Source organism: Electrona antarctica (assembly GCF_951216825.1).
Source record: "Electrona antarctica genome assembly, chromosome: 15".
In the NCBI taxonomy this organism is placed as follows: Eukaryota; Metazoa; Chordata; class Actinopteri; order Myctophiformes; family Myctophidae; genus Electrona; species Electrona antarctica.
Window position 1 is genome coordinate 26842050 of NC_136796.1, and position 22465 is coordinate 26864514.

At 41.9% G+C, this 22465-nt stretch overlaps 2 protein-coding genes across 3 annotated transcripts; both read left to right on the top strand.

The window, feature by feature from the left end:
- The first annotated feature begins 264 nt into the window (after positions 1-264).
- On the top strand, positions 265-15114 carry ndufv1 (NADH:ubiquinone oxidoreductase core subunit V1). 2 transcript variants are annotated; one of them, XM_079523248.1, is made up of 11 exons: positions 265-398; positions 4207-4332; positions 5030-5112; positions 5379-5549; positions 8514-8697; positions 8986-9175; positions 12850-13062; positions 13345-13511; positions 14049-14130; positions 14316-14461; positions 14817-15114. In XM_079523248.1, exons 2-11 carry the CDS (start codon positions 4210-4212, stop codon positions 14892-14894), a joined length of 1437 nt encoding a protein of 478 aa, XP_079379374.1. In that variant the 5' UTR covers positions 265-398; positions 4207-4209; the 3' UTR covers positions 14895-15114. The 2 variants fall into 2 exon arrangements, with proteins under 2 accessions (XP_079379374.1, XP_079379373.1); XM_079523247.1 differs by lacking the exon at positions 265-398 and having other exon boundaries at positions 4176-4332.
- Positions 15115-17121: 2007 nt separating this feature from the next.
- On the top strand, positions 17122-22354 carry LOC306938887 (uncharacterized protein). Its single transcript, XM_079523245.1, has 6 exons — positions 17122-17257; positions 18102-18575; positions 19150-19359; positions 19702-19817; positions 20509-20652; positions 21048-22354. Exons 2-6 carry the CDS (start codon positions 18137-18139, stop codon positions 21741-21743), a joined length of 1605 nt encoding a protein of 534 aa, XP_079379371.1. The 5' UTR covers positions 17122-17257; positions 18102-18136; the 3' UTR covers positions 21744-22354.
- The last annotated feature ends 111 nt before the right edge of the window (positions 22355-22465 follow it).

Genomic DNA, 22465 nt, shown 5'->3' on the forward strand with positions numbered 1-22465 from the left:
TTTTTTGATTGTGAATATTAAAAAAATATATTACATAATAATAATAACAAAAGTGCCACGGACATAGTCTTGCTCTTGCCACAAACAAAGTCACACAAACCAGTTAAAAGTTTGTGTGTATGTTCAATCATACTGCAACAGTGCACCCACGTGGTAGTTTTCAGCAAATGCTTCTTCCCTATGTATGTCTGAAATTTAATTTATTTAAGTTACATTTATATTTAATGAATAGATGAATTAAATGTTTAATTATTCATTATTTCATATTTTTTTTGTTATTTGATTTGTAAATTATATTTTGTAAGTGACACCGTTTTGTTGACGATTGTTTGTATCCGGGTCGGGCAGAGTGCAGCTTCCGTTTCCGTTCTACGTTCTAAGCTCGGGACACATCGAAGGTAAGAATTTTGGGGCAAAACAAAACATCATTCACTAGTATCGTGGTTTTAAAAAGCAACAATGTGAACTGGATGGTTTAGGACCGGTAGAAATGTCACGATAATGCTTGCACACAATGTGATTTCTGTGATCGAATCCGCGGCTAACTAGCGACGTTAGCATTTTGTGAGCATGGAGGTCATATCGGACTATTTTGTTGTTTTGAACTTGACTTGGGCTGAAGGTAATCTATATGGTTATCACAGCCCAGACGTGCATGCTTAGTGTAATTTGCTTTTCATGCGATGATAGAAGTCTCAGCTCTGCTGCATAACAGCTGACATAACGTAGGTTACTTAAAGGACCACTTCACCACTTTTCAACCTTCATATATTAATAGGTCCTCTCTAATAATCATGATGAAATATCACAATCATTTTCTAGTCGGTGTCTCATAGGACGGCTGTGGGCAGTTCAGAAACCCGTCCACCAGTGACAAAAAAAGCAAAGCAAAGTTCTTTGTTTACCCAGGGTAAGTGGACTAAGCTCGAGATGCTTGTTTACAGCCACGCCCTGCTCATAGAACATTTCATGGTTGGGGTTCAATGCCTTGCTCAAGGGCACTTCAGCGGTGGTAATTTTAACGTGCCGGTCCGGGGATTCGAACTGGCGACCTTCCGGTATCAAGACCGCTCCGCAAACCGTTCGGCCACCGCTGCCCCGACATCATCGTTAGGCAGATTTTTTTTTAAAACAAGATTTTTTTTTACAAAAATTATTAGATTTGTATTATCGTGATAACGATGGCTTCCATTTTAGCATTGCAACTTTTCAGGACTAGAAAGCCTGCCGTTTCTATTAGCTTGGATTCTCCATCGATGATGTCACTGGTGGATGGGTTTCTGAACTGCCCACAGCCCTATCCATGTAGCCCCCTTCGGGACCCTAGTTTACCTTTTCTGAAGTAAGGACGAAGGTAACCCTAGGGTCCCTGATCGATTTTATTCCACTCTCCATGCAATGAAGATGTACATACTCTCTGTTCACGGAGAGCCTCGCCGCCGCTTGAGTGTTGGTGAGATGTTTCAAAGATGCATAACACGGCTATAGGAGACAATGGAAACATGTACGAAATCGCATTAACCGCCGGTGGCGTTACGTTTAAAAAAAAAAGAAGTTTTGGCTTCTCTGAAATTCTCTCTTCCTCACTTCCTTGACTTCCTTATATCCATTGTACCGCCTCCCGAGCGGCGACTGGCTAGCTGCACGTCCTAGTTACTGCCTCTGATTGGCCGACTGCGTGTATGTATGCAGGATGTTTATAATGCTGTTGTGTCGTGGGAGGCGGGACATGGGAAGTGAGGAAGAGAGACTTTCAGAGAAGCCAAAACTTTAAAAAAAAGATTTAAAATACTTAACGGCATCGGCGGTTAATGCGATTTCGTACACGTTTCCATTGTCTCCTATAGCCGTGTTATGCATCTTTGAAACATCTCACCAACACTCAAGCGGTGGCGCGGCTCTCCGCGAACAGAGTATGTACATCTGCATCCCATGGAGAGTGGAATAACCGATCAGGGACCCTAGGGTTACCTTCGTCCAAACTTCAGAAATGGTAAACTAGGGTCCCGAAAGGGGCTATGAGACAGACTGAGTAGAAAAGAATTGTGCCATTTTATCATGATTATTAGTGAGGACCTATTATATGAAGATACCGTAGGTTAAAGTGGTGAAGTGGTCCTTTAAAGCTTTCTGTTTACTCATGAGGTTATACTGTGTCACAAGTCACAACAATGAATTCTTTAAACATGAAATAGTTATTTTAAAATATTCAGCATATATAGTTTGTTATTAAATTGTAGATTTGGTGGATACAGTCACTCAGTGTTCTAGTTGAGGTTGCAGTCGTTGCTTGTGTTGGCAATGGTGATGACCAATGAGTATTTTATCAAGTCTTTTGATTGATTATTAACAGTTTGCAGAAAAAAGCACAGGTACTGTTCAGTACATGATCTGCTAAGATGATTTAAAACCCAAGAAAGCCTATGGCTTGTTCCAAAAGTCAGACTCGATAAAATACAACTATGATTAATATATACGATTTATATAGCGCTTTTCAAGGTACCCAAAGTCGCTTTACAGAAGTAAAAACAATTGTATTAGAAAACAAGTTAGGTTAGGTTAAAAGGTTAAAAACTAGTGGACAAACAAGAAGGGTGTGTGTGTGTGTGTGTGTGTGTGTGTGTGTGTGTGTGTGTGTGTGTGTGTGTGTGTGTGTGTGTGTGTGTGTGTGTGTGTGTGTGTGTGTGTGTGTGTGTGTGTGTGTGTGTGTGTGTGTGTGTGTGTGTGTGTGTGTGTGTGTGTGTGTGTGTGTGTGTGTGTGTGTGTGTGTGGGTTATGTAGGGGGGGTTATGTAGGGGGGTTATGTAGGGGGGGTTATGTAGGGGGGGTTATGTAGGGGGGGTTATGTAGGGAAAGCCAGTCTGAAAAGGTGGGTTTTGAGTGTGCTTTTGAACATTTCGAAGGTGGGGGCAGCTCTGATGTGTGTTGGGAGTGAGTTCCACCAGCCGATCCCCACCTTATCAATCCATTGAATGGTCAAGTTGTCATGAATTGTCACCCATTCGTCTGGGCCCAGTAGGTCCCTACTGGCCTACCAGGAGATTCTGGTAGGCGCTGTCAGCCAGTTCTATCGTTGACACCATGTTAATGCCTGTGCTGTCACGTGAGGGTTAGGGTTAACCCTAACCCTAAACCTGACCCTAACCCCCTAACCCTAACCCCCTAACCCTAACCCTCACGTGACAGCACAGGCATTAACATGGTGTCAACGATAGAACTGGCTGACAGCGCCTACCAGAATCTCCTGGTAGGCCAGTAGGGACCTACTGGGCCCAGACGAATGGGTGACAATTCATGACAACTTGACCATTCAATGGATTGATAAGGTGGGGATCGGGTGCAGCCACAGAGAAGGGGCGGCCACTGCGAAGGCGTTTGTTGGACTTGTGGGGTTCCAGTTGGTTGGCAGTACTTGACCTGAGGGAGCGGGGGGCCTGGTTGTTAAGGGCTTTGTAGGTGATGGTGAGTATTTTGAAATCAATTCTGAACTTGACTGGGAGCCAGTGGAGTTCACGGAGGACGGGTGTGATGTGGTCCCTGGATCGGGTTCTGGTTAGCAGGCGGGCGGCGGAGTTTTGTACGTACTGTAGTTTTTTGAGGACCTTGGTGGTGACGCCATAGAGGAGGCTATTGCAGTAGTCGAGTCTGGATGTGATGAAGGCATGAATGAGTGTCTCAGCGGCAGTGTGAGATAGCATTGGACGAAGGCGGGCGATGTTGCGGAGGTGGAAAAAGGCGTTTTTGGTGATCTTGTTGACATGGGGCTGGAAGGAGAGGGTGGGGTCAAGGATGACACGAGGTTGCGGACTCGGGTGGAGGGGGTGACAGTGGAGCCATCAATGGTGAGGGAGAAGTCATGAGAGGAGTGGGTGAGTGAGTCGGGCGAATGATGAGGATTTCAGATTTATTGCAGTTGAGTTTTAGAAAGTTTGTTTGCATCCATGTTTTGATGTCAGTCAGGCGGGAGGTGAGGGTGGAGTGGGTGATGGTGGTGATGATTGTCTTGATCCAAGGCTATGGGTGGGGACAGACTAGATGATTCTCTTTAGGCTATTTAAAACAGACTCCATTAAGATACAATATGCTACTACTAATCAAATCTGTGGCAACAGTTATCATTGTATGTTCTTATTGTGCTTCTTAAGACACATCTTTAATCAAATCTGTGGCAACAGTTGTCATTGTATGTTCTTTGTCTTTTTGCAGAGGATGTTGTCCTTGTCTCGGGCGCGTGCATGTCGGGCAGTTGTGAGCGTGGTGGTCCGCGTCCCAGCTGCTGTCAGTCAAGGTGGGGTGACTGCAATCACAAGATTCAACAGTACAGCAGCTCAGGTATATGACCGGAAATGTGTAACCCAGTGTTTCTCAACCATTTCTGGGCTATGAACCTGGGCCACCTAGCATGCTTCCTCAAGGACCACACCACCATCCCACAACAATGTATTTAGTTTGTAACAGTCATTTCTATTTTATTAATATTAAATATGAATATTTAACATTTCTGATCTTAAAGCCAGATTTATTCTAAGTTGCATGCCAATGTCATGCATTGAAAATAGCTGATCTACAAGATCACTGTGAGCTTGTAGATCTGCTATTTAGGCACATTACAACTACACCATTTTCATTTTTCATTTCAACCTTTATTTAGTTCTCGGAGAACACACTGAGGGCTGAGACCCTCTTTTTCAGTGGTGCCGAGATTACAACACATCAACAATGTACAATGGGGGGGACAAAGAAAACAAAACATAGATGAATAAAGTAAATGACTGGTAATAATAACATAGTAATAACACATTACATAGTGATCAACTCAATTAAAACAGCGAAAGCCCTTAAAAGTCATTTTATTTCAAGCTGCTGCTTTGAAAACGTTTCTTTCTTTTACATTATTAAAACAGCTGTCTGTAATTATGTCATGGCCATGGACCACTGGATGAAAAACTGTGGTATATCCCAGACTGTTCACATTATGAATGATTACAATAAATCTGACTTGTCTTCTAATTTTCTCGTTTTTCTGAAGGATACACCCAAGAAGACAACATATGGCCCTCTGGCAGACCAGGACAGGATTTTCACAAACCTTTATGGTCGTCATGACTGGAGGTAACACAGCTGACACATTTTCATGAGGTGTTTTTAATCTAAAGTGTACCGTCCGTATTTGATGAAGCACAGGGGAAAAAAGAGTAAAGCCTCTATTTGGAACACCTGATGAAAATGTAGATCTTCCTAATATTGTGGATTATTATTGTATACAAGTACAGTATATTACATTAATTTGACTGCAGTCTAAATGGGGCCTTTGTCACACATTTGAATATGTGACTTTGCATCATCATGGTTTGTCGCACTTTTGCGGTTTGTTTCAGGCTGAAGGGAGCGTTGCAACGAGGAGACTGGTACAAGACTAAGGAGATCCTGTTAAAGGGGGTGGACTGGATCCTCAACGAGATCAAGGTGTCTGGCCTTCGTGGCAGAGGCGGAGCTGGTTTTCCTACTGGCATGAAGTGGAGTTTCATGAACAAGCCCAGTGATGGCAGGTCAGCCTTGAAATAAACACACATCAGACAGGATAATGCTGTACAATTATGGTGGTGGGTGGGCGTCACAATCATAACATGCCCATATATGGGGATCTAAATTTGAATCTAGTAACTTATTACAATAATAGACAAACGGCACCAGCCTACATGGAAACGATGCAAGTCAGGAATGATGCAAGTTGGAATCAAGAGTTATAATGCATCTAGATAATGGGTGCCCCCACCTATTCAATGAAGTTGATCACCCAGCACATGAAGCCTCGGAAGTACACTCTACTTCCACTGACACGAACGTTGGTGTCAGTAGAGCAGGCGCACTAGTGTTTCAGACAATAGAAGCAGGTGCAGTAGCGTTTTAAATGCAAAAGTCTCGCAATACCAGATGCTTAGGCTACTTGATCACAATATGAAATTATGAAACCACCACCAGCAAGAACACCCTGGCTGGCAACAGTGATGCCAGCCTGCCAGCGGCGGTTGGGCGGGCGGACCCCCATGATGATTATAAAAACATTTCGTCTCTGCTACCACCAGTACCACATAAGGTACCACCAGTAATGTCATAAACGTGCATGCATGACAGAGACAGACAGAACAGGAGCGGAGGAGGAGATGCAGCTATTTGCAAAACGGCATTTGTCACTGCCTGTGCGTGTCCAAACTCATTCCAATGACGTGAGCAATGTTATTTAATTAATGCTTCACAGAATCACAGGTTCAGGTTTTCGTTCACTAATCTTGTTTAAATTATGGAAGGATCAGCTGTTTGCGATCACTTTATAAATGCTGACGCGACGTTGGTGTACTACGAAACCTACACTCGAATTTGGGGCAGAATTTACACTCAATTGATAAATGAGGGCCAATAACCATATCCGTGGTCATCATATGGGCATACCTAACAATGGATGCCCAAAAAATGTTTTTGTGTGTTGTTTTTATATCAGAAGTCCATACATTTTTTTTTTAAACGTGTTGCGTGATGACGTGTAGAGATACACATCAATAAAAGCCAATAAAAATGAAGCTCACCAGTTTGATTCCCATGCTTCATTTGACGACCTCCACAGCTGGTTTTGATTAAAGAACTACTTTTTAATCTCATTCAAGATGACATCCAGACAGAGTATTACTTGTTTTAAACTGAATCATCACGCTAAAATATGTATATAGGTTAGAAATAATCCGCTGGCTTTTCCCCATGTCTCTGTCACTTTGTTTACAAACGAAATTCACGTGCAGGAAGTCAGACTTTGAGACCCCATAGCCTGGAGAGATGTGACGCTCTGATTGGTTCAGAAACCAGAGCCATCGTTTCAAGCTGAAATTTCTAAATAAAATGTCCACCATTTCCGTTGCTCTACACCTTTAACTTGCCCGGGGGCGTGGTTATAAGCACAACCCGTGTAGGAATTAGTATGCCGCGTTCTGGACAACTGGATCTCCATAACTACCTATATATGGGTGTGTTGGTCGGATCAGCGTTTCCGTACAACCGCCTATCTGACTGACTCAACTGGGCGCAGTGGGCGCGTAGTTTGAACTGAAGTCGTCGGTCGGATGGTTCTCGAGATACGTGAACTACAGAATCAAGTCTTTTTTGATTGAATATTAACAGTTTGCAGAAAAAAGCACAGGTACTGTTCATCTGCTAAGACGATTTAACCCATTGATGCCTGGTGCAACGTATACGTTGTTCTACCCTTGATGCCGGCGCGCTCTCTGTGTCTCATCAGCTATTGCTATACATGTAGCAACATAATTATTTTAAAAAAAAATCATCAGAATTTGAAGGTTTTCAGAAACCTTAGGTCAGGCCCTAGAAGGCGTTCCCAGATTCGGTCTCAGGCATCAATGGGTTAAAACCCAAGAAAGCCTATGGCTTGATCCAAAAGTCAGACTCGATAAAATACATCTATGATTGTCTTGATCGAAGGCTATGGATGGGGACAGACAGATGATTGTCTTTAGGCTATTTAAAACAGACTCCATTAAGATACAATATGCTACTACTAATCAAATCTGTGGCAACAGTTGTCATTGTATGTTCTTTGTCTTTTTGCAGAGGATGTTGTCCTTGTCTCGGGCGTGTGCATGTTGGGCAGAACTACAGACGGACACTGGCAGATATTTTGTGCATTTATAGTTGGATGACAGGCACAGACAATTACAAATCTGTCATCAGGGTGCACTGTGGTGCTGAACTCCTCATAGTGCAGTCAAATTAGATAAGCTGTGGACAGATAAGTCACAATGGCTTTGCTTTGTTGGAATCGGTATACTATTCTCTGTTGCCAACTTTACTTTTCAGTATTTGAGGATTTTTGGATGACTTTCTCTTAGTAGCTAGCAAAAAGAAACGCATCTAAAGAAAGAACTTTGAAAGAGCTCTTGTTTGTCTCAGTTCCAAAATAAGGAGTAGCCTATGTGATTGCGTGGGTTTCCCCCCACACACAAAGATATGCATGTACTGTACATAGTACTCCTGCACATTGCTCTTGACCAAGGCACTGTGCATTTCAGCTGGAGTTGGCCTCCTTGACATTCAAGCCAAGGGTATGGTGTATTTCTGCAGTGCTCCTCCACATTTTTATTGCACACAGTTCCAGCAGTTATTCCACACAAATCTTTATTGCCCTTTTATAGCAATATAGTGTATTTAGGACACCTGTTGCAAGTTCATTCTATCTACTGGCTTAAAAGAAGTGGGAGGGCCCCCATGACTATTATAAAAACATTTCGTCTCTGCTTGAAGGGCACAATGTGAATGCAGTTATCCCAGTAGGACAGAAACTAGTATTAGAAGGTGGTATTCAAAGAAAACATCTAATGAGTATTATGCTGTTATTAATGTACAGTTCTAACACGCAATAGTTTTAGTCATTTCCTTATGAATTCAACTAGGGATGGAAATGAATGCTAGTGAATGCCAGTTGTTTTCCAACCCTTATTCATCTTCAGGCCCAAGTATTTGGTAGTGAATGCAGATGAGGGAGAGCCTGGCACCTGTAAGGACAGAGAGATCATGCGTGGCGATCCTCACAAGCTGGTGGAGGGCTGCCTGATTGCTGGCAGGGCCATGGGGGCCCGTGCTGCCTACATCTACATCAGAGGAGAGTTCTACAACGAGTCGTCCAACCTGCAAGTAAGAAAGCTTTACATGATAAGATGAGGTCGGTCCTTTATTTATTTTGACACCAATGTGTTTTTAACCAGTAAAAACACATTGAGTCACTCTTTCAAGTGGGAACTGGCCAAGAGGCAGAAATAAAATTACACTTCAATGCTACTTTGTAAATGACAATTACAAAACAGACGATAATACATCCGTGATACACCTCAAAGTCCTAAATCTGGACCTTGAAATTTATCACAGTTATATATTACTGTAGCCATACTGTATATTTTACTTTTTGCTTTTTACTTTTCTTAGATTGCTGTCAATGAGGCCTATGCTGCTGGGCTGATTGGCAGGAATGCGTGCGACTCTGGCTATGACTTTGACGTATTTGTGGTGCGTGGTGCCGGAGCTTACATCTGCGGAGAGGAGACTGCGCTCATTGAGTCCTTGGAGGGCAAGCAGGGGAAGCCCCGTCTGAAGCCCCCATTTCCTGCTGACGTGGGTGAGTTCATGCATGGGAGGTTGTTTGGATTGTTCCCTGACTGTCCCTGCTGAGAAGAGCATTACTATTATAGCAGCAATATGTAGTTTGGGGTGTCTGTGTTATTTCGATACAAATATCATGGCAGCCAACATCTTTGACTCTTTAACCAAGAGTCTCTGCAAGCATGTCCGCTGTGCGCTATGATCACATGATTGAAGCTACAATCGTTGGTATCTCGATTTAAAAATCACACGCGTGGGGGGGCACGGTGGCACAGTCGGTAGTGCTGTCGCCTCACAGCTAGAAGGTATAATATACGGCAACCTTCCCCGTGTTTCTTCACTAGTCCGATCCAGAAGAACACAGTTTGCCGGCCACTGCTACAGAGCTGACAATGAGGTTATATCTTCCCTTCTTCTCTGGAGTCCTGCCTCAAAGCAGACCAAATATAGAAAGCTGTCGTTCCCTGATGTCATCGCTAGGGACACAGGCATCAGTAAGCAGGAACTGGGGATGGCAATGAAGGACCGGGAAGTCGGCGTGATATTGTGAAATCCACGATCTCGACTGCGGTCGAAAAATGATGATGAGAAGGTCCTGGGTTCGATTCCCGCTTGGGACGCTGTGGGTGCTGGGGGTGTGTTCTCTTCTCCGTGTCAGTGCCCATACCCGAGGCGGGGTTGGTATTACGAACCTTATGACCATATATGGGGTCTTGGCTCCAAAGGAGTAATATATGAGTGCTGTTCAAGGATCACAAACCCATTCAAGCAAAAGTGTCATTTATTTGAGAAATAGGGTTCACAAATCAAGACATAGGGCAAGCTGTATATTTATGTCATCAGGGTGGCCAAGGCTAAAACAACAAACAAAACACCCCCCAACCCTACCTAGAAAATAAACAAGCTATACTACACCAAAAAGAAAATTACAATCTAGGCTCCCTGACTAAACAGAAAACAATGAGTCAAAACTGGGGCACAAAAGAAATAGCAGCACACCCTTACCCTATACAGCTTCCCTGGTTGTGGTACACAGGCCCAATGGCTTGGGATACTTAGACAGTGGTTTATAATGAGTTTAACTTTTAACAACTTTGTCTGACTAGTATTGGCTAGACAGAAGCACAGGGTCTCAGCAGCATGTGGTGTTACAATGCCAAAATATAGCCTTCTGTGGTCTGTACTTTAAACACTAAGTAAATAAAGATATAGCACTAAGCAGATATGGCACACAGCCTACAGACTACAGCCTACACAAGATCAGCACAGGTGACGGAGGGTAACAAGACTGACGAGGAGCTTCTCCCAGCCTTTTATGCTGGTGGCTGGCTGATGAGATGAGGCCCAGGTGTGCCTCCAAACAAGCCACTCCTCCAATCACCATACGACTCCACCCACCAAATACCATGTAGGGCACAGAAATCACAAAAATCACTCAGGAGGGTTAACACACAATACGAGGCCACATAGGGCCGTAACAGTTGGCGGAAGGGCCTCTCTGTGTGGAGCTTGCATGTTCTCCCTGTGTCCCCTAGGGTAGGTACCCTCACAAAAACATGCAGTTATCCTGGTCTCTAAAACTACCTCCCCCTGGTCAGCCGGGGCGCCTGATGGAGGGGAAAGGAACTGGTCGGAATAACGTGTTCCTTTCACACGCTACGTCCGGCCTGGGAAACTCTCCCCTGTCCGGTGAAAACAAGCAGCCTGGACTCCTCATGCATAGAAGGAAGCATGAGGTCAGTCCACTGCCCCCCAGGTTGGCAGAGGAAGTGTAGCGCCCAGGATTACATTAGATACTTGACACTGGGTGAAAAAATGGGTTGCAAAATCGTGGGATAAAAATTTAAGAAAAAGAAGAAAAACAAATCGCACCCGTGTGAAGTAGGGTTTTTATCCCGGGATCCAGGCTTTGTAGTTTGCATTGATGAGCTCAGAGCTCAGCTGCAATCTATTAAACGACCAATTATATGCTCTGATGTAGCCTACAGTGTTGCGTCCGGAATATATTTAATGCTATGCCATATTCCTGGATTATCTTTCGTCACACGATGGTGTCGTGCAGATAACATTATGCGATGTACAAGACCACAGATGAGACCTGTCAGCTTGTAAGGCGAAGCACAAAGAAATCGGGCTACAGCCATTGCATTAAGACGTAAATCTTCCCTTCATTGTCAATGGCGTTTACAAAACAAACATTGAACTAAAGACAAACAATAAACCTGTGTATAGGATCAATAATCAGTGTGTTGCGTGCCTTAGCCCTGCTGCCTATTTTCATACCCATTTCATTTTCATACCCAATCGGACTTTTCATAAAGTACTTAAACGAGATGATCACCTTCTCAGCGGAGAAGGGGACACACAGCACTGTATAGGCCTAGTGTCACTTCCTGAATAGCGTAGGCCTAGGCCTATATACATTATTCATATTTGAATCTAATAATTTAATTGTAATTGTAATTCGTTCAAATAAAACGTATTAAACAATAAAATATCACTATTCTATTGAAAATATTAAGTATACATATGAATGCATTTTGGTGAGCACTTTTTTTTCTTTCTGGAATTCCCGGGTAGCCCGGGAAAAGGTCTGCAAATTCCCGGGATTTAAAATGAGCCAAATCCGGGATAAATATTAAACCCTAGTGTGAAGTGAGGGGCACTCTTATCATCGTACATCATCATGACGGAAAATAGACAAAAAATAATAGACGTAAAATTGTCCATTCATTGTCAATGGGAATTTAATGCTTGTGTAAACAAAAATAGACACTAACCAATTTGCTCAGACACTGACGTAAAGTTCTCAATTCATTGTCAATGGGAACTTAATATTTGTGTAGGACAAATATAGACACTAAGCCGATTTGCTCAGTCACTATACATAAAATTGTCCATTCATTGTCAATAGGAACTTAATCTTTGTGTAGGACAAATACCGATTTGCTCAGACACATAAAATGTTAATTCTCCATTCATTGTCGATGGGAATTTAATGTTTGTGTAAGACGAAAATCTACACTAGGAGGGGCTAGCTCTCCTCAATAATATATTGTAAATACGTTTTTCCAGTACATAACTAAATGCAGCGTGGCAGCGGTGGCCGAACGGATAGCGGCGCGGTCTAGATACCGGAAGGTTCCCAGTTCGAATCAGCCGTCCGACACGTTAAAATTACCACCGCTGAAATGCCCTTGAACAAGGCATCAACCACTACGATGAAATGTGTTCTATGAGCAGGGCCTGGCTGGAAACAAGTTCTTGAGCTTAGCCCAGATACCCTGGGTAAATATAGATTTCATTTCATTTCATGCAATAAACTTTTAAAATGCAGGAAGCTACAGGGAAAGGGTATTTTGTTTTGTCACTAATGAATCATTAGGAGCTGTGGCTGCAATTGATATAGTGCCTACTGCCTAGGGAGCAGGGAGCATCACCTAATCAACATGAGTTAGACTGATTTTTAAGTCAGCAGATGACAATTAATGCCACTCATTTTGAGTCCTGTTTCAACTTCCTCAATGCTCAAGTGGGTAAGGTTGTTCCACCAAGGGCCCTTCCTCGTGAACTGACTGAGTCAGGTGGTTCATCTGATGATTGAAGTAGAAATTCAGCACAATGAATTGCTATTGCCATTCACTCTTTGTGCCTATATCTAATAACCCCTGCCGTGTTTCTGTTTTAAAGGTGTTTTTGGTTGCCCAACAACTGTTGCCAATGTGGAAACCGTAGCCGTGGCGCCAACCATTTGTCGTCGCGGAGGCTCATGGTTCCTGGGCTTTGGCAGAGAAAGGAACTCCGGCACAAAACTCTTCAACATCTCTGGCCACGTTAACCACCCCTGCACAGTGGAGGAGGAGATGTCTGTCCCTTTGAAAGACCTCATCGAGAGGCATTGCGGTACAAATAATGTTACAATGGCCATGTTGAGATTGATGCAACATGCTATTACTGGAAGAAACCAGCTTCAGAAATGCATGTTATGTTAAAATCTCTGTGTCTTTGTGTTTTTGAAAATGCTATAATAGATTGTATGTACATTTCCAAAACGACAGCTACTGGAAATGTAATAACTTATTTTTTAATGGCAACACCCTCCTCTTTAACAATCCAAATATCAGCTGAATAGCAAATGTAATTTGGTTTGTTTACCTTTGGTTAAAATGTATGTTACTGTCTCAGGTGGAGTGCGTGGTGGCTGGGACAATCTGCTGTGTGTGATCCCTGGTGGATCTTCCACACCCCTTATTCCCAAGAATGTGTGTGAAACCGTGCTGATGGACTTTGATGGCCTCTTACAAGCCCAGACCGGCCTGGGCACAGCTGCTCTCATTGTCATGGACAAATCTGTGAGTTTGTCACCTGTAGACAATCATGCTACATTAAATGAGATCCTGTTGACAGTATGTGCTTATGTTACTGGGCATACAGATGTTCCGCACCCCCAAGCCAAATTCATGTACAGCTAAATCCCACCCCAAAAAGCGATTTGTCCAATGCCAATCCAAATAGTTTAGCAACTGTTGGTATGCAGGTCAAGCTTTCGGCACCTCCTAGCTGTCTGTTGTTAAAAGTTGATTTCTCCCTCTGTCATTTCCTCGTATGTCTAGTTTATTTATATAATGTCATGCAAATTTGTCCAGTGCATAGCCTACTGCAGGCTTGGTTGACTTGGTTGATTTAGAAGACATTTTGATGCTCTTGTTACTGAAATGATCGATTATTTATATGGAGAAATCCCGTCATTTTACATGCATCTCTATGGGGGAGAAGGACAGTTGCCCTGTCTCACTGCTAACGTGCCTATTGGACAAGGACGGGTTGGGGAGGGACTTAGCGAAGGGCTAATTGGGACAGTATGATGAGAAACTGCTTTGTCATTGCAGACAGACATTATCAAAGCTATTGCACGCCTGATTGAGTTCTACAAACATGAGAGCTGTGGACAATGCACACCTTGCAGGGAGGGTAAGGATTCATTGTATATTTTGGATTTGGGTTTAAATTCATCCCTGTTTAGTTGCTGCACTACTGCTATACAAATATAGAGGATTTTACATAATGTTGATGGCTAGTTATCATGTTTGGTATCCTAATACCAAGACCCTAACAAATCTCAAAATGTATCTTTCTATTCTCTTGACCCTTCATAGGAGTTGACTGGATGAACAACATGATGTGGCGTTTTGTGCAAGGTGACGCACGGCAGTCAGAGATCGACATGATCTGGGAGATCAGTAAGCAGATCGAAGGCCACACTATCTGTGCGCTGGGTGATGGTGCTGCATGGCCCGTGCAAGTAAGTACAGGCACAGTTTCCATCTACACTAGTTTTACTGAAGCAAACGATTAAAATATTGTGACCTAGGCCATGCATAACTTAGTTGTGAGACCCTCGCCAAAATAAAGGACTCCGTCAGATACAGAGAGCAGGCTAACTGTGCATGATACGTTAATGAAAAACGTGCTTCAATATAAAACATTAAAATGCAGACTATTACCAAAAAGGCCAACTTTGTAGACAATTAAAACAAGCACATCCACACACTGGCATAGGATAAATACAATTTATCAGATGACACTAAATCAAAGGCTATGAACAAAATAGCTTCTAGAGCTCTCATTTCACTCATTGACTTTATTTTCCTCTCCAGGGATTGATCAGGCACTTCAGACCTGTGATGGAAAGCCGAATTGCTGACTTCCAGGAGAAACGACAGGCTCGGGCTTAAATGTGTTCTTTCACCACCCTCGGGCCTTGTTCTTAACCCTCATGACCTTATACCCATTAATTATTTAAACCCAGAAGCATTGTGTGACACCTCATCATGATGTTTTGTGCTCCTGTATTTGCCTTGTCTGAACTTCCAAATAAAGTTCTATGAACCTTACATTCATTTTAGGTTTCAACTGTTGTACATACATGATGATTAAAACGACCCTTCATCTTGAGCTACTGACATTTGCTTCCTTTTGTTAAAAAGGTTTGAAAAGTTTGGATTCTTCATAATGTATTATTCTCTTTGTGATCTATTTGACTATAACCATTAACCGTCCATTATCATAATATATATTTTAAGATAATATTATTAGGCTATTTTGTTGATGTTTCAAAAACTCTTGTCAATAAAACATATAATGGAATACAAACTGTACTTTATAAAATACATTTATATTTTTGCCAACAGTAGGTTGACTATATGTAGCCTCATGGGTTTTAGAATAACGTGTTAACCAGAAGAGGGCGATATTGTAGTGAAAATATGTAGATTAATCGTTCAACTCAGTACCTATGTGTTAAATTGTCTTTCCAAAATGTTAAAAGATACATTATTTGGAAAATGGTTTTAAATAAACTAGGCTATATGCCAACATATTAGAACGCATTCGACAAAGTCTAATGGTGGACCCTGTTGTAAACAAGTGTAAGCATTACACTTGTTTACAACAGGGTCCACCATTATCATGGCTGTGTATGAGTGCCACTTTTCTCACTTTTTTATTTAATTTTTAAATTCTATTTTATTTTCTTAATAACATTCAAGGTATATTTCTTATTGCTACAAACCTCTTCAAAAAATCTTATCAAACTGAAATCATTTGAACGTGAATTCAAATTGAAAATATATCTCCAAGCAGAGATAAGGCGGGACCAAGCAGGACGGCAATGAGAACAATATGCACAAAAAGCCATAAAACAGCAAAATCATTCAGTGTTTTTAATTATGTGCGTCCTGGTTTTGGGGATCATCATCCATTTCTACAGTGTGTTTGCTGTAAATGTTTTCACATACAAACTTATCTTCAACTGGGATTTCAGATAATGTTTCATAGATTGTGTGTAGAACGTTTCACGCAAATCACTCAAAGATCCAGGCAGAAAATCAGTATAAGCATCAAACTGCTGAAATTGGCGGAATATCTGAGGGCTGCAGCTTACTGGTCAAAGTGACATGTGTTCCCCATGAGTCAAAACATGTGGAACCAAGTGCCATGACCTTTGGCCAAACAAGGCATGAGTTATGCCTGTTCAAACGTTTCATTTTCAAAAAATTGCTATAGTGCCTCCCTTTGGCCAATTAAAGTAAGGCTGGTTTCAGTGCTATTTGGCATGACCCTCTACCATACTGTAAAGTTGTATTATGGGCAAAAGAAGAATTTTCACAAAACAGCAATTTTCATTGGCTCATAATAAAACCTAGCCAGCAGGTTCCAGCCTGATTCGCTGCGTTCAGCGGATCTGAAAATGTCACTGCGAAGTGGCTAAATAAAACCTTAATTTTTTCACCCAGGATACCTCAGGATACATTTGAACTGATTTTCATATACTTCAAAATGGCGGGTGATCCAGAGGTCAGAGGTCAAAAGTAAGAGCACGAAACTTGTTTGGCATGAGGAGACGCATATGTGTATCGAAGTTTCGTTGCCGACGGTCAAACGGTTCATGAGCTATGCGCGTTCAAAGTTGTGCTATAACTAACGCCACCCTTTGGCCAATGGTCGTAGGCTTCGCATCCTCACCGTTTGGCATGGCCCTCTACCATATTACCAAGTTTCACGAAAACCGACTGCACAGTTCAGTCAGAACTGCTATTTTTGGCGGAAGGAGAAGAAAAAAACTGACAAAAACAATAAGGGACCCAGACCCTTCGGGACTGCTTGGTCCCTTAATGAAAAGGGATGTGTGGATCATTGACATCATTCACGGATTTGACACTTAACACGAGTCGTTAGGCCTACCTACTCGTTAATGGGCTGGGTGCACCTTTAACTAAGAGGTAGAGTGCCCGGGTGCACTCGTTTAAGGACGCCTCTCCGAAGATGTCGCGCGCTTTGTTTTGGACTAGGGCCAGGCCTGGGCGGCTGGGCCAGGCTTGCTGGTCCAGGGGCGATTGATATATACTAATTCTATGATTCAGGGCGGGCGGGTCTCTGCCATGGGTTGTTTTGGAACGTAGTTTTGGACTTCACGTTTAAAATTGACAGCAAAATGCCCACCCAGGTGCTCTTAACTGTAACATAAACGAATGCACCCAATCTTTCCTGGGTCACGTGACTTGGGTGAAACGTCGACAGCGGCTTCATGCCTCAAATGGTAAGCAACTGATCATGTGTTTTGAAATTGATTACACTATTTAATGTGATTTTTAGATCAAAATGCGTGGTGATTTATTACACTGCAACCTGAAAATGAGCACCATGCAGGATTATGTGTGCTTTGCTGTTTACTTATCACGGCAGCTCATGGGCCAGATCCACTTCTTTGTGGAGTGTTTTTTTTTCCTATGGAGCCAAGAACTGTTATAGCCATTATGTAATTAAATTGTAACAGTACATAACCTTATTGATTAATTGAACCTTATACATTTACGTTTACATACTTGTAATTTGTTGTTGTCATGTAAAATAATAAATGAACATATGATTATGTAATAATAGTCTAGTATTTTACTAGCCAAAAAGCTATCATATCATAATTAGCGTACACCGGACAACGTTACTTAGATAGACCTGTGGTTATCATCATAGCAGCACTGTCCGCAGTAGGCATGAAACAACATAAGACATTTTAAAGTTTAGCCTGGCTTGCATGATTGAGGGCAATAGCATAATGTATGAACCAAATAGATAAAAAGATAGCCTAGGCTTACACATCATGTAATAATAGTAGATTTAAAATATAGGCATTAAGTATCGTAAACATATATTTAAAAGGCATATCATGTATAATCTATAATCACCAGTAATATGGGCATATAGTGGATGTGGATATACTGTATTATGTGTACAGATTAAAAACAGTGGATTGTGTGAAGCTGTACAGTGTCAGCCTAGCCAGATACACAGCCTTTTCTTCTGCAAGTCATTTCTGGACATTACCTTAATAGGAGTAGAAAACCATATTTGCTCATAGCCTGCATTGTTTTCTTAAATTACAGCTCTTCTCTGTTGAGCCATCCCTGATACGACCAGCATGGAACTGCTGGAGATAGAGCAAGTTGTTGTTGGGAGTGATGTCCACCAAATATTGTCCACCTCACCAGAGACTGCGCCAGTAACGCTATTTAACGTCAAGTCGGAGCCTGTGATGGCAGAATATAATGTTAAATTGGAGCCTCTGATGCCAGGATATGACATCATACCGGAGCCTGTCACACCAGTATATAACGTTGCAACGGACCCGGTGAAACAAGAAAATAAAGTTATGATTGATATGATGGACATGGTGACACCAGAATATAAAGTTACGATGGACCCAGTGACATCGGAATATAATGTTTTGATGGACCCGGTGACACCAGAATATAATGTTTTGACGGACCCGGTGACACCAGAATATAATGTTTTGACGGACCTGGTGATGCCAGAATATAGCGTTAAGTCAGAGCCTGTGACTCCTGCTCAGCAGACATGTAAGCACTCACACACCTAGCAGCATGTACATACCATTTGTAAATTTCTTCTTTGTTTTTGAGTCTCCAATGCACAGCAATGTGTGTCTGTCTGTCTGTCCGTCCGTATGTCCGCCTGAGTATAGGACCTTTGACCCCTGTCTGAGCAGGACCTTTTGACCCTGTAGCTGCTTAAGTCAACAACTGTGCTTGGCTTCAAGGCACTACACACACAGTAACTATATATGTAACTATAACACACAGTAACTATAACATTAAAAGTATAACTTTCCACCGCTCAGTTTGTACAGGTGCAATTTTTTTAAACAGAATTAGCTTGAAAGGGGCCAAGTTAAATTATGTGAACTGCAGATACATTAGTCCAGCAACATGCTCCCTTTTTCTTGACCTTGTCAGTGGAATTGTATTGCAAGGGCTTGTATAGGGAACAACTTTGGTTACTGGTATTTCCTATTAGCTACTACTGATATCACAAACATTGCAACAGGAAATAAACGTGGACCCATTTAGAAGTCTCGTGTGAAAATTAGTTCTAATAAGCTATATGAGTGAGTGTCCATTATTTTGTTCACAGATCCACATGATAGCCTGCAGTGCGTCCGGTGTTTCATCACCTTCAGTGACCCCAAGACGAGGGAGAGACACATGAAAAAGAACCACAAGGAAGAGTACGAGCTGCTTCTACAACAGGAGCCTGTGGCACCAGAATATAATGTTACGACGGACCTGGTGACGCCAGAATATAACGTTATGTCTGAGCCTGTGTCTCCTGCTCAGCAGACCTGTAAGCACTCACCTAGCAGCATCCACATACCTTTTTCTTTCCGAAAAATTACTGCTTTTGAACAGAAATGGCTTGAAACAATACAGGGGGCGAGTTAAATATTGTGAAATGCAGATACATTAGTCCAGCAACCTGGCCCCATTTTGTTTTCCTTGACCTTGTCAGTGATATTGTATTGTTAGGGAACAACTTTGGTCCACATTTATTTCCTGTCAGCTACTGATGTCACAAACACTGCAAAAGGAAATAAACGTGGATCTATTCAGAATGTTTATGTCTAGTGTGAAAATGTTTATTAGTTGCCATCAGCTACAGTATGTGTGTGTATTATTTTGTTCACAGATCCACATGATAGTCTGCAGTGCTTTCAGTGTTTCATCACCTTCAGTAACCCCAAGTCGAGGGAGAGACACATGAAAAAGAGCCACAAAGAAGAGTACAAGCTGTATCTTCAAAAGGTGCGGAAAATATGAGGAAAAAAATGAAAGGGGCGCTCATTATACATCATCATACATCATCTCTTGAACAACTGAATTTATGTGATTGGTTAGCCGATTCGCTCGTCGTAAATTATCCCTTCATTGTCGATGGCATTTAATGTTTGTGTTGCCACAAATTTACGTCATATTTGAGGCACATATGACCTAATTTCTCCTTTCATTGTCAATGGCAAATATGAGACATGAGGGGACAAAAGCTGTATATAGGAGGGGCTAACGCCCCTCAAAAACTAGAGGTTAATGGCATGCACTCAGCACATAGGATCAGGAACACCCATCAGGAAGTTTGGCCTGTCTATTTGGGCAAGTTCAATCACACAATATCACTATGTGAATACAATTTAAATACTATTTAGAAACACATTAGTAATTGTTTTGCACACTGACAAACACAGTAATAAGTCCAAGATATAAGATATGTATGATATTCTACCATTAAATAAAGTAAAAAACTTAAAAAAGTAGAAACTTCTTGGCCAAGTTACAACCATCTTATATAAAATTGACACTGAACAATAGTTTGAGAGCGCTGTCTTTTCACAAGTTTAGTGATTTCTGCAAATTTTGTTAAGTCTATTTAATAAGAAGAAAGAGTTCAGTTTCCTTATTTAAAGTTACTGTTTTCTTTTCTTTCTTTTCCATTCTACAGACTGACACAGTGTTCACATGCTATGCGTGTGACAGGAAGTTTTCAACATCTGAGAAGCTGTCTGAGCACTCAGCCTCTCACAGTACAGAAGATAAACCATTTCGCTGTTCCTACTGCCAGTCAACCTTCCAGACCTTCTCTGAGGTGAGAGCACAACACTGACACACAAAGCCAATTAGCTTTGATTAATTGCATAAATAGATAGACTGAAGAAAGAATAATTTCAGAGTTGATCTAAAAATGTATATAGTATTATGTTTAGTTAAAAAATGTAGGAACATTTTTGTCCGTATGAAATCTGAATCAAATTATTTACATTTCACATTTAAAGGGCACAAAATGTAAGAAATATTTTGTATCACAGTCATGAAATGCATTTTGTTAAAGCACACACACCTGTATTCATCTGAAATGAAAGATGAAAGACTTTCTTTGACATATAATGTCATGGAAAATGGTCTCCCAAAAATAGATGTGACACTAACAACCACCCTCTCTGGTTCATATACAGTATGTTTGTCTTTCTGTGTCATTTAAAGGTGATGTCACACCGGCGACTGGAATGTAGAGTGCGGGAGTATGTCTGCCAAGACTGTAACATGGTATTCCGCAGTATTACTGGGCGACGCAGACACCGCACCACAATGCACCTACAGAAGGTGGAAGAAGGCAAGGCCTACCGTTGCTGCAAATGCAACATCGGGTTCCTGACGGAGAAAGCACTTGTGCAGCATCAGGAGAACTTCGCTCACGACGAGACTTGTTGTGTCCCTCGCAGAAAACCTGGCCGTCCAACTCAAAAGTGCTTAGCTGGCGATGAGACCTATCACTTCATCCCCCCACACAGAAAACGTGGACGGCCTCCTAAGGTTGGTGTGGCTGGTGACAAGACCTGTCACATCAATCCTCCGCCCAGAAAACGCGGCCGCCCACCTAAGAACGCAGACGATAAAGTGACAGGCACCGATCAGAAAATCAAGGAAGCTAAAGAAGGAGCTGGGCCGGGGGCAGAAGAGGAAGGAAATGCAATGCAATGTGAACTAACTTCTGAGGAGCAGCAGAAGCAAGAAGAGCTCGAGATCCCATGTCCCGAGGATAATTGTGATGACGTGTTCCCATCTGTTGCAGCCCTCCGGGACCATAGGAAGGAGAGACATGGGCCTTCCCCTCACCCTCGCAAGGCTAACCTGGGCATGGATCAAAGTACACATGATGGCGAAGGCTCACAGATTTGAGTGACACTGTGACCTCTGCCTCACCTTTTTGTCCATCAGAGCAAACAAACTACAGTGTATGCTCACCAGAAGACCAACGAAGATAAAAGACTGGAGAAAAAACAGGAATAACCAGGTGCTCACCGGAGATATAAAAAGTGGTAAAAAGAGTAAAAAGGTCCTCACACGGATCAAACAGGATCAAAGCATAGAAAAAATGAGACGATATGGACACTCAAAGTTAAAAAGAGGAATAGCCTTCATTTCATTAAAAGGCAACAGCCAACATTTTTCGAACATAACTGGTGAAATGGTCGCAACATGTTGGCTGTTGCCTTTTAATTAAATAAAGGCTATTCCTCTTTTTAACTTTGAGTGCCCGGATCGTCACTTTCTTTCTTTTTTTCTAAGATAAAAGACTCTTAGACTTCTTCAAAGTTAAATAAATGTCAGTCAAGTCACTGTAATATGTTGGCATAGGTGGGATTTAATACAGAGGGACTTCAGTGAGATTTATTCAGTTGAATTATGCAGCTCACATGACTGGATCATATTTTGGTCGAGAAAGTTACAAAACAATATTGGTGTATTTATTTATGCTTTCCATATTACATCTAAGCTCCTTTGAACAATTGCCTTTTTATGTTATTTGCAGAGGTAAAAGTGAAATGGTGGCTAATGTGCCCTGCTCAAGTGTTTTGCATTAAACTGTACTATTTAGTTTTGTTTAATAAATTAGCAAG